The 12502-nt window shown below is 46.7% G+C and overlaps 2 protein-coding genes across 22 annotated transcripts in view; one reads left to right on the top strand and one right to left on the bottom strand.

Moving 5' to 3' along the window:
* ARSG (arylsulfatase G) overlaps positions 1 to 12502 on the top strand; it is a 146846-nt gene that overhangs the window by 113223 nt on the left and 21121 nt on the right. For 13 of the 19 annotated variants that reach the window (XM_032617924.1, XM_032617939.1, XM_032617938.1 and 10 more), the window contains 2 exons: positions 427 to 517; positions 8846 to 10683. In XM_032617924.1, coding sequence (XP_032473815.1) covers positions 427 to 517; positions 8846 to 9120 — 366 coding nt within the window. In that variant the 3' untranslated portion in view covers positions 9121 to 10683. Of the gene's footprint in view, positions 1 to 426; positions 518 to 2033; positions 10684 to 12502 lie in introns of those variants that run through there. The other 6 variants (XM_032617943.1, XM_032617935.1, XM_032617940.1 and 3 more) reach the window with 5 other exon arrangements.
* The window catches only part of WIPI1 (WD repeat domain, phosphoinositide interacting 1), a 38351-nt gene continuing 27324 nt past the window's right edge, over positions 1476 to 12502 (bottom strand). For 2 of the 3 annotated variants that reach the window (XM_032617944.1, XM_032617945.1), the window contains one exon: positions 9808 to 10336. In XM_032617944.1, the coding sequence (XP_032473835.1) occupies positions 10098 to 10336 (239 nt within the window). In that variant the 3' untranslated portion in view covers positions 9808 to 10097. Of the gene's footprint in view, positions 1995 to 9807; positions 10337 to 12502 lie in introns of those variants that run through there. The other variant, XM_032617946.1, reaches the window with a different exon arrangement.

Here is a 12502-nt window from a genome sequence, read left to right as displayed (position 1 = left end):
TACTTTTTGGACAAGGTTTCTCTCATTCTCATCTTGCACTGGACCCTGCAGATGACATGGCTAGTACTGGGCCTAGGAATCCAAGCAGAGCTGTAATCCACTCCGATTAGTTGACCAGCAAAAGAGCTCTCTCACACAGGCTCCCGGGAGTTGGATGGTGTAGACCACAGGCCTGTGTCTGTGTTTGGGGCTGGGCTGGGTGTCAGAGGGTGGGTTTGGTGGGTGATGGGGAACAGGGACCACGACAAAGAAAGTAATGCTGAGACTTCCCTGGCGGTCCAGTGGTTAAGACTCTGCGCTTCCAGTGGAACTAAGATCCCACGTGCCGCACAGCACAGCCAAAAAAAAAAGAAAAAAGGAAGGAATGCTTTCCAGGGAGCCTCTAGCATGGTTTTCTTGTTTGTAAGCCCTGCCCCCCTTTCCCAGGTGCTGTTTCACCCCAACAGTGGGGCGGCCGGAGAGGACGGAGCCCTTCAGACTGTCCGCGTGGAGCGGTACAAGGCCTTCTTCATCACCGGTGAGTTACTGAGGGGCCCTGTCCCACCCGGACTCTCGCTCAAGTTTCCAGGATGATGTGGGCTGCCCCCTCTCAGGGTGCTCTCAGCATCTCCGATGGTGCCGCCCCAAACCCGGGCCCAGGAGGAGGGCTTAACACGCGAGGGCCCTGCCCAGGCCCTCTGCACCTGCAGGTACGCTAATAAGGCCTTTCTGCCGTTCGCCTAGATCTCCAGCCAGCTCAGAGCTGGTCCAGCACATCCACACTGTCCACTTTTTCACGTGAAAAACATTTCATCCCACGGTTATGCTTTCAATGCCAGTCTGGCTGAACATTCAGTGGGAGCTTGGAGATATTTTCAAGCAAGACACTGTTTCGGAAAATAGATGTTAGAGGTCTGTTTAGCAAAACCAAGCCTCTCTCCTACTTGGCTCACCCTGTGACCATCTTAAACGTATATTTTAGAAGGGTGATAGCATGGTTCTCAAAGTCTTGCAGTGGCTTTTTGCTTCCAAGTGAATTCGGACCCCCTCCACCCTGGGTCCCTGTACTTTCCTAGTCTTAGTTCTCCAAGAGCGATGGTCCTTCTCCTGGGCCTCCAGGTTAAACTCCCTCTCGGCTCTTAAGGCCACCTGGATTGAGAACTGCTTCTCATCCTCCCAGCTGGTAGGACTTGGAGAACTCCGGTACTTACCACATTCTGCCATACACGCCAGTTATTTAAGTGCATCTTTTCTTTCTTCTAGTAGCTTTAAGCTCTCTAAGCTCAGCCTCTGTAAGCTCTTTAATCGTTGTTGTCTTGACATGCTCGGCACAGAATCTTGCATCTGAGGAACCCTAACACTTTTTTTTAATGAATGAAAGACAAGCTCCCCCCCACGCGCCACCCCCCCTAAAAAAAACCCTCACCCAAATCTGGGATCTGGTGTGGATTCCAATTTGATTCAGTTATTTTTTTTTAACTCAATTTCTTTTTTTAAAAATGAATTTATTTATTTATCTAATTTATTTATTTTTGGCTGCGTTGGGTCTTCATTGCTACGCGCGGGCTTTCTCTAGTTGCGGCAAGCAGGCGTTACTCTTCGTTGTGGTGCGCGGGCTTCTCATGGGGTGGCTTCTCTTGTTGCGGAGCAGGGGCTCTAAGCGCATGGGCTTCAGCAGTTGTGGCTCTCGGTCTCTAGAGCTCAGGCTCAGTAGTTGCGGCGCACAGGCTTGGTTGCTCCGCGGCATGTGGGATCTTCCCGGACCAGGGCTCGAACCTGTGTCCCCTGCGTTGGCAGGCGGATTCTTAACCACTGCGCCACCAGGGAAGTCCTGATTCAGTTATTTAAAGTTAGAGCTTTCCAAAGAATTAGATAATAAAGAACAAAAATTTATTTGCCCTGAGGATGAATAAGTGACCCCCAAAGAAAATGTGGCATAAAACCAAAACAAGTTCTTTGAGTTCATCACTTGAAAGATACTAAAAACGCCACAAGAATCTTCGACTTTCCAAGACCTAAAATGCAAACCAGTGAGATGTTTGTTATTCTTTCAGATGGAAAGTGTCCAGATGCCAGCCCTTACATTACCCTATCTCAGAGGTATGGTTTCTCCAGGCTGAGTTAATTTCAGAAGTCATAACCCAGCCAGAAAGCCCTTGTCATCGTGACGCTGGGATCATAAACGCTACTATGAAGTGATAGGACTGTTTGAAGGGATCACAGTCAGACAGGAATTGTGATACCCAGGGGAGGTCTGTTCTTCTGAGGCATCACCAAACTCCCAGGAAAGTTAGCAAGGGAAGAATGGAAATCTCAACAGATGGGATGAAGTAGGATGAAACAGGATGAAGCCCGGATGTGCTCTGATTCCTCCTTTTCCCCACCCCCGTCCCTGAAAATCTGCATGCTAATTACATAAAACTGCTTTGGGATAAGTGAGGTGAACTGACATCTACTGCATTAGATTGGAGAAAGAGGTGTGTGTCCCTCTATGATGAGGCTGTGATTTCTGAGGTCGTGTCCTAGGAGGAGCTTTAAGAGGCAGCGAGTCTGTTTCGCTGTGTGGCCTAGAATGAAGTGATCTTACTGCTTTTTCCTTTTTCAAAAGAGTAATTGAGGGAAACTTTACACACAGTGAAAGCCACAGACCTAAACGGCACGATCTGATGAGTTCCTATAAATGTATATACTTGCATAAGGACCCTCTTAATGCTGTGAATTACATCGATTGGTTTTCAAATGTTAGGTCAACTTTACATTCCTGGATAAACTCAATTGTGATGTATTCTTCTTTTTATATATTGATGGATTTGATCTGCCAAGATTTTGTCTATAATTTTCCTTTCCTGCAATGTCTGTGTCGGGGTTAGGTATCAGGGTTTTGCTAACCTTGGGAAATGAGTTGGGAAGTGTTCCTTTCTCTGTTTTCTGGAAGGGGCTATGGGAGATTGGTATTATTTCTTTCACGTCGATTGAATTCATCTGTGAAACTCTTTGGATCTGGAGGTTTCTTGATGGAAAAGTTCTTGGTTATCAATTTAATTTCTTTAATAGGTATAGGGCTATTCAGATTTTTAATTTCCTCTTGTATCAGCTTTGGTAAGTTGTTAAAATAATTTGTCCGTTTCATCTGAGTTGTCAAATTTACTGGCCTAAACTTGTTCATAATATTTCCTCATTATCCTTTTAATTAATCTTTAATGAAGCAACTTTTAGCTCTGTTAATTTCCTTTATCGTTTTCTATGTCATGATTCCTGCTTTTATTTCCATTCCTTCTTTACTTACTTTACTCTCCTTATTCTAGTTTACTAAAGAGGACATTTATATAATTAAGTTTAAACCTTTCTCATGTTCAAATATAAGCGTTTATAGCTACAGTTTTCCCTTTAAGCATTGCTTTATCTGTATCTCCCAAATTCTATGTTTTACTTTCATTATCTAGTTGGAAATATTTTCTAGTACCTTGTCTAATTTCTTCCTTGACTCATAGGTCATTTAGAAAGCTGTTGCTTAATTTCCAAATTTTGGGGGCCTTTTTTTAGCTCTCTTATCTTTGTCATTTCTAATTTAATTTTATTGTGATCAGAAAACATACTCTGAAAGTTTTCAATCTTTTGAAACTTATTGAGACTTATTTTATGGCCTTGCAGATGATCTATCTTGGTGAACACACCATGTGGAAGTGAAGCAAATGTGTATTCTGAAGTTCTTGTGTATAATGTTCCATAAATTTCAATCAGGTGGAGGTGTTGATAGCTGTCTAGATCACCTATATCCCTCCCGGCTTTTTGTCTAGTTGTTCTATCAATTATTGAGAGAAGCGTTTTAAAAATCTCCATTTAGGATGTAGATTGTCTATCTTTCCCTTTAGTTTTGTCTTCCTTAAAATCGGACTCTGGATCCTTGTGAAGTATCCCTCGTTATCTTGGTACTCCACATCGTGAAGTATCCCTCGTTATCTTGGTACTCCACATCGTGAAGTATCCCTCGTTATCTTGGTACTCCACATCGTGAAGTATCCCTCGTTATCTTGGTACTCCACATCGTGAAGTATCCCTCGTTATCTTGGTACTCCACATCGTGAAGTATCCCTCGTTATCTTGGTACTCCACATCGTGAAGTATCCCTCGTTATCTTGGTACTCCACATCGTGAAGTATCCCTCGTTATCTTGGTACTCCGCATCGTGAAGTATCCCTCGTTATCTTGGTACTCCGCATCGTGAAGTATCCCTCGTTATCTTGGTACTCCGCATCGTGAAGTATCCCTCGTTATCTTGGTACTCCGCATCGTGAAGTATCCCTCGTTATCTTGGTACTCCGCATCGTGAAGTATCCCTCGTTATCTTGGTACTCCGCATCGTGAAGTATCCCTCGTTATCTTGGTACTCCGCATCGTGAAGTATCCCTCGTTATCTTGGTACTCCGCATCGTGAAGTATCCCTCGTTATCTTGGTACTCCGCATCGTGAAGTATCCCTCGTTATCTTGGTACTCCGCATCGTGAAGTATCCCTCGTTATCTTGGTACTCCGCATCGTGAAGTATCCCTCGTTATCTTGGTACTCCGCATCGTGAAGTATCCCTCGTTATCTTGGTACTCCGCATCGTGAAGTATCCCTCGTTATCTTGGTACTCCATATCGTGAAGTATCCCTCGTTATCTTGGTACTCCATATCGTGAAGTATCCCTCGTTATCTTGGTACTCCATATCGTGAAGTATCCCTCGTTATCTTGGTACTCCATATCGTGAAGTATCCCTCGTTATCTTGGTACTCCACATCGTGAAGTGTGTTTTGTCTGATGTTACATAGCCACTCCGGTTTCCTGTGCTTACTGTTCGTGTGATATATCTATTTTGTTCCTTTCAACTCAACTGCTTTTATATTTAAAATGCGTCTCTGTAGGCAGGAAGGAAAGGAATCTTGCTTTTTCATCCAGTTTGATAAGGCTCTGCCTTTTAACTGGCGAGTTTTGACTATTTGCTTTTCTCTACATAAGATCATTTCATCAACAAATAGAGGTGGTTTTACTTTTTCCTCCCCAGTCTGGATGCCTCCTGTTTCTGGTTCTTGACTAATTTCTGTGGCTGGAACCTCCAGTACAATGTTGAATAGAAGTGGTGACAGTGGACATTCATGTCTTGTTCTTAATCTTAGGGGGAAAGCTTTCAGTCTTTCCTCACTAAGTGTGATGTTAGCTCTGGGTTTCTCACAGATAATTTTTATCAGGTTGAGGAAGTTCCTTTTTATTCCTAGTTTCTTGCGTGTTTATATCATGACAGAGTGTGGGATTTTGTCAAATGCTTTTTCTGCATCTACTGAGATGATCATTTTTTGGTCTTTTGTTCTATGAATATACATTGCTTTACACTGACTGATTCTCCTATGTTGAACCAACCTTGCATCCATGGGATAAATTCCACTTGGACATGGTGTGTAATCCTTTTTATAAGCTGCTGAAATCAGTTTGCTAGTACGTATCGAGGGTTTTTTGTATCTCTATTGTCTGCAAGCCAAGGAAGAGAACCCTCGCCAGAAACCACATTTTCAAGAACCTTGATCTTGGACTTCTAGCCTCCAGAGCTGTGAGAAGATAAATTTCTACGATTTAAGCCACCCGGTCTATGGTACTTTGCTATGGCAGCCTAGGCTGTGACTAAAATACCACTTTAAGGCTCTTCTTTTCATGGCTTGAGCTTATTTGTTTTCAAAGCTGAATAATATTCGATTGCCTGGACGTACCACAGTTTATTTATCCATTCACCCACTGAAGAAAATCTTGCTTGCTTCCAAGTCTTCCCAATTAGGAGTAAATGTTTTGACAATTATGCTATAAACATCCACATGGAGGTCTTTTTGTGGACATTCACTCATTTGAATAAATAACAAGAAGTGTGACTGCTAGATCGTACGGTTAGAGTGTATTTAATTCTGTAAGAAAACACCAAGGTGTCTTCCAAAGCAGCTGCACTGTTCAGCGTCCCCGCCGGCAGTGATGACAGTCCCTGCTGCACACCCTCACCGGCATTCGGCGTTGCCACTGTTTTCCATTTTGGCCACTCTGCTAGGTGTGTCGTGGGGTCTTGTGATTTAATTTGCAACTACTGATGACGTACAGCATTGAGCACCCTTTCGTATGCTTGTCTGCTAACTGTGTATCTTCTTTGCTGAGGTGTCTGTTCAGGTTCTCATTCTCATCATCCTGATTGTTGAGATTTAAGAGTTCTTTGTGCATTTCGGATAACAGCCCTTTATCAGATGTGCCTCGTGGGATATTTTCTTTGAGTCGTGGCTTGACTTCTTGTTCTCTCGACAGGGTCTTTCTCGGGGTCTCTGAGCTTCCTTGATCTGCGGTTTGGTGTCTGACATGAATTTGGAGGAAATCTCAGTCCTTATAGTTGCATAGATTTCTTCTATTCCTTTCACTCATTCTTCTCTTTCTAGTGTTCCCGTTACACTTTTTGTAGTTTCCTCACAGTTCTTGGATATTCTGCTCTGCGTTTTGCAGATTTTTTTCCCTCTTTGCTTTTCAACTTTGGAAGCTTCTTTTGAGATATCCTCAAGCTCAGAGATTCTGTCCTCAGCCGTGGAATCTACGAACGAGCCCATCAAAGGCATTCTTATTCTTATTTCTGTCACAGTGCTTTTGATCACTGGCGTTTATTTTTTTCTTTTTTCTTAGGATTTTCATCTAAAAGAGGACTCCGACCCCCAGGGGGTTTTTAACTCTTAAACTCATCCACACTGAGCCTCCCGCCGTTCGTTCATCACAGTTCGGGTTTTCCTACCAGGGCACTGGTTCCCAGAGATGTCCGCTTGTGGGTTTCTGCTCTGGTATGTTGTGCTTCTCTGTCTTCTCACCTGTCTGTCTCCAGTTCGGGGAGCAGAGGTTTGCCCTGTGACCTCACTTCTCTGGTGGATCTCAGAAGTCATTGACTTTGTAGTTTGTTCAGCTTTTTACTTGTTAGGATGGAGGGCTGACTTCCAGAGCTCCAAATGCTGGACCAGAGACTAGAAGTTTCCTACTGAGTAGTTTTTAAAAACTGGACCTTGTGTGTGATGCACTGTAGAGATTCTGACTTTCAGTCTGAGGAGTGTTGACTTCAGTTCTCATGGGCACTTAATTACTGCCTAATCCCCTTAGACTTGAGGAGGCTTGATTTTATGCTTTGTCAGAACTGGGCTCTGTTGGATTTTATCCTTAATCTTAGGTAAACGCCTTCATTCCAGGATACAGCCTTTACTCCTAGCATGAACCTTTTGGGACTTCAATGGAAAATATGAAGTGTTTACCAAGCCTTTCTAACTTAACAGAATTCACACTCTAAATTCTACCTTCCCTGCACTGGGTAGCACAGACATGCGTGCTGAGCTCTTCAGACTTGTAGCTGTTGCTAGAATCTGTGCATGCCCAGTTCAGGGGTCAGCCAAGGTTCTGAAGGGAGTTTATTTGCAGACTTTAAGCCTTCCCCTCTCCAGCTCTCTCCTTCCCAGGACTTTGCCCACCAGTTTGCATCTGTGGTGGCAGCTCTGAACTCTGTTCCCTGACACCTCAAGCCAAAGAGACCACAGCCCCCTCCTGGGGCTTTAGCTGCTCCACGCTGCTCTGAGTGGGTGGGTAGGGGGGTGTCCCCAGGGGAAAACACTTAAACACAGACCCCACCCCGTGCGGCCTCCTGCTCTCAAAAATCAAATTCCTTTCTGCCTGCATGGATGATTTTCTGGTGCCTTCAATTGGTTGTTTTTTTTCTGTATGTTGCCTAGAACTGAAAATTGTCATCTATGGGAGGATGAGTTTTATGTGAGCTACTCCATTATTCCCTTAAGCGGAAGCCTTTAATTTTTATAAGAGGAGTCAGTCCCCACCTTCGCTTGACTGATTGCCAAAGCTCACGTCACCTCTGTTTATTGGCAAAGAAGAGCCAACTTCAACTCCAAACACTAGGCAACGACTCTTCCTTTTCGTTGGACAAACAAATCCATCCCAGGAGGAGCAGCGTCGACAGGGGGCTTCCGAAAGGCTGTGCGATCCGCCCATTCTTCCCTCTCAGTGGTTCACATTTTACGTTTCTGTTCAGATTGGCCCAGAATGAAAGCTGCGTCCTCCCGTGGTGTGACTGTGGCTCCTTCGTGGAGATTTGCTTTTACTGAGTTGCCCTTGGGCTTCAGGCGCTCAGCTTGTAGCGGAGGGTGGGATAGAAAGTTGTCAGCTGGACCAGCCTCATCACACAGCTGTGCTTTTCATAAGGATGCTGTCGAGTGTTCCATCCTGTAGGAGGAGCCGGTGGAAAAAATTCTCTCACACCTCAGGGCTCTGCTTCCCCGAGTGGCTGGTAAATGGCTACCTTGTTCATGTTTCCCTGCTAAGGAGACCAGAGGCAAAGGAAGTGTTCAGGATTGCCTGTGTGTCCCAGGGCTGTCCTCTGCCTGAATTCCTTTTGTTGATATAATTATATTGTGTTCATTCCTGTCAGAAGCCCTAACTACTTTTTGTACGGAAAAGGGGGCAAAAAAAAAAAGTCATCTGAATCGTTAACAGCCAAGGAGGCTGCCATCGCTCCAAACGCTTTCGTCGCCCGTCTTCAGGCAGATTCTGACTCAGACAAGAAACTGAACTGCAGCCCGAAGTGAAACGACTTCCCTGGCCTCCCTGCCTAATTTGCCAAATTGAGTGTCCTGTGGACTCAAGAAATCAATTTTCAAAAGACACATCACATTTACTCCCAGAGGGTAGAGGGGAAGGAAACTTGAGTCAGTGTCTCAGTGGCAGGGAGAGCGGTCACTGGAACACTGGAGTCCTGATATGTTTGCACTCACTTGTAATCCGGTGCTGGGCTTGACGGGGTCTCTGTTGTCACCCGCTCCAGGTGGGGCCAGAGCCTGTGATGGCAGCGTCGGCCCCGAGTGGCACCACGAGCCTCCCCTCATCTTCAACCTGGATGACGATGCCGCAGAAGCTGCGCCTCTGGACCGGGGTAGTGCCGAGTACCAGAGGGTGCTGCCCGAGGTCAGAGCGGCTCTCTCGGAGGTCCTTGAAGACATTGCCGGCGACAACACCTCCCGAGCGGATTACAGTCAGGACCCTTCCGTGACCCCCTGCTGTAATCCCCACCAAACCGCCTGCCGCTGCCAGGCCGCGTGACGGAAACACCGGGAAGCGAGACGGGCGGGTTCACATGCCGACTGCGGTTTTGCCCACTTCGCAGTGACGTGTGCTTTAAAAATAAGGCTCAGAAGTTTGTTTTGAAGCCACCACTCCGCGTCCCCCGCTGTCCCTTCCACGTGCCAGCTTGAGGGCATGCCGAGCCCGAGCTGTAAGAAAAGGCACCTGGGCTGTGGAGTCAGGAGTCAGACCAGGTCCCAGCCCCAGCTTTGAACTTGGGCAGTTGTTTAACGTAACTCGCAAGCTGATCTTGAGGAGGAAACAGGTGATACGTGCAAGTGCCTGTCTGGCACGCGACGTGACACCAAGCAGGCACTCGATATGTTCTAGTTGCCTTTTTTTTTTAATGCACCCAGTTTTGCCCGTCATTTGAACAGAGGCTCATCCCGGCTGGCATCTAGAGCAGCACCTCCGTCTTTCACAGGCGCACAGATCACCTGGGAGCTTGTGACCATGCGGACTCTGACCGGGTGGGCTGGGGGGGGCCTGAGGCGCTCCGTGTCTGGGAAGCTCCCCAGGGGGCTGCAGACCTGCCAAGGTGAGAGCTGCTTCCAGGCCGCAGAAGCCCGCAGCCCTGCCCACCTGCCACCACCCCGTGCGACAGGTCAAACGGCTGTATTTTAAAGATTTTAGGGATGCTTCCTGCTTTCAGAAACCACAAAGAAGTAAAGTTTTAAAGCCTCAAAAGTGCATTGCCATGGTTTTATTATCAGTGTCCTAAATGGGACTGAAAGGTCATAAATGATTTATTCCAATCACTGCACAAACCTTTTGCCTGGCTAAAATAGCCTCTCTCTCTATGTCGCATATACAAGAAATACAGTTCAGAGAGATTCTCCTATAAGTACATTTTTACGCAGCATATGCTTTCGAAAGGATGCTCTTTGTTAAATAAAATTAGGGTTATATAGACCAAGATGGTTCGTCCATGTGGACGCTCTGGCTGGGACACACTTTCAGCAACGGCAGGATGTGGATTCGCAGCAGCTCCCGCACCCACCGGCCACCGGGGCTGAGACGAGCCTGCTGGGCAGCAAACCGCGTCCCGGGTTCCTGACCCCCATTCTGCTCACACAACCGCATGCCTTGCATCCACCTTCCTGGTCGTCTCCAAAACTGCCTGACAGAGGGGCGGTCCTGCTGTTCACCATGACTGCTTCGTTCTGCCCTTCTGATCGCCACGGCACAAGATTATCTACCGAAATCAAAACAGAACGGCCTTACTCCTTCCGGGAAGGGGCTGACGGGCCGGCTGCACGGTCAGCAGACCTGTGCGCACACGGGGTCGGCGGGGGCAGGCTGGGCCCGGCAGAGCTTTCCCACCTGTCTGTCCACAGGCCGACCCTCGCGTGTGGTCACGGAAGAGTCACCCGTCTTCTTTAGGTGTAGACGAGGTGGCAGTTTCAGAAAATACTTTTTGTAAAAATATATGTGTGTATTGATATGTATACGGGTTGCTTTTTTTTTTTTAAGGCTCATCTTACTTGTAAACACAGACTGCTAAATCACCATGAAAAAGTCAGTAAACACCCTTGGTCCCAAGAGTAAGACGAATGTCAGAATATATGCAGACTTGTCAAGGCTGGCTTGTTACCGAAACCAAAGCTACTCTCTTCCTGAATACAGCATCTTTCTAAGGGACCAGAAATGATCAATTCTCTTTTCCCTCATTGTGCTTGGAGCAAAGTCAATCCCAAGGAGATGAGAGGGCTCATACCGAGGTTAGTGTCAGTATATTTAAAAAAGAAGACCAGTAGCGATGACCCAGCAAACCTCGGATGATTATCCGAGCAAACCTAGGCTCGTGTCCGGGAGAAGCTGAGACCCCAAGATCCGTCAGGATCCTGGAAGGTGTGAAGGCATGTGGGTAGAGAGGAGGATTCTGGACAGATGTTTGCAACAGGCATGACCGTTCAGAACAGAGACAGAGAGAGGAAGCTGTTTAGCATCTCCAGTGGACCATCACTGCCAATGAGGACACGACTAACATGGTCCCTCTTGCAAGAACATCCCAGGGGCACTCAGGCCCCGATCCTTGTGCACTGAGGTGCAGAAGCCCACCTGCTACCCCATCGCTCTGCCTGCAGGCATGAGGGCAGGGCTGGGGTCTGATGGTCTCCGAGACCCCTACCACCGGCTCCGCACACGGGGGCTGCTCCGAAATTGCTAGGGCCTAGCGCCCGTTCTGGGGAAGCTCATTCAGTGATCGGCACTCTCACGGTCACGGGCAGGAAGCCTTCCTTCTACATAAATAAAAATCGGCGCAGTTTAAACCAACTTCCACGCGTTTGGTCCTTACGAGGGAGACAAGACGAATGGCTTGTACCAGGCTTCCTGGCACCGAATAAGCAAACAGACCTTTCATTCTAGTGCTATAGTTCTTAAGCGTCTCCAATTTTTTTTTTTTTTTAACTCCAAATGATCTGCATGGTGTACGTATTATTTGATACAGGTTTTCTTTAGCAAGGGATCACCTTCTGAATGCCGATATCCAAATTCTGTAAATATAAGAGGTTTCGAGGTCTACTCTGATTTCAGTTAAGTATCTAACAATCTAATCTTTTATAGCAGTCACAGACTTTTACCAAAATTGCTGATTCCATTAGATTCCACATGTATGCCCACTGCATCTGACCTGCTCTGGTTCCCGGAAGATACGACTTCAGATAAATGACCACCAACTTTTGGGGGGCACAGAAAAGCTCCCGCTATAGCGAGTAGGGGCAGGAGAACCCAAAAGCAAAACAACTGGTCCCTTGGGAGGGGTCTACTGGGAGACGTTTTTAAACGCGTAATTGGTATTTTTAAGAATGACTGCTTTCCACCCCTAAGATGTAAACTTTACTGGTTGGCACTGTATTTGACAGTCTGTCTATTAAAAGCCAGAAAGGCCGATCCCAAGCTGCAACCCACAGAGCCTTTTGGGAAGTCAGGAACACGGCCCTGCAGTCCTGCACGAAGGGCCCCACAGCAGCTCTTGTTTTTGTTTTACTAGACTTACTAGATTGTCCTATGGATCTCTGCAAGAGAGACGCCAGACCCGCACTCCATCCTTTGGCAAATGAAATCCAACTGACCCAAAATCATGACCAAGAGAAAACAATGCAGCCCAAGATCTATGCCCAATGGCTACTTCTCTCTGCTTCCAGGAGGGACAGTCACCTGACTCTCCAAGCCTTGGCCTAAACACTGCTTCCATCTTGAAACGACTTCAAGTGGACCGTCTGGGCTGTTTTCTGACTGAAGCTCATAAGAGGGGGTCTCTGTGTTGCTCTGAACGGAAGCTTGAAGAACCAGAACCAGGGGGACAAGCTTCTCTTCACCCCAGGATGCTGAGAGGAGCCATGCCCAGCGCCCAGCT

This window comes from Phocoena sinus, chromosome 20 (assembly GCF_008692025.1).
Source record: "Phocoena sinus isolate mPhoSin1 chromosome 20, mPhoSin1.pri, whole genome shotgun sequence".
In the NCBI taxonomy this organism is placed as follows: domain Eukaryota; kingdom Metazoa; phylum Chordata; class Mammalia; order Artiodactyla; family Phocoenidae; genus Phocoena; species Phocoena sinus.
This window is presented reverse-complemented; position numbering and strand designations above follow the sequence as displayed.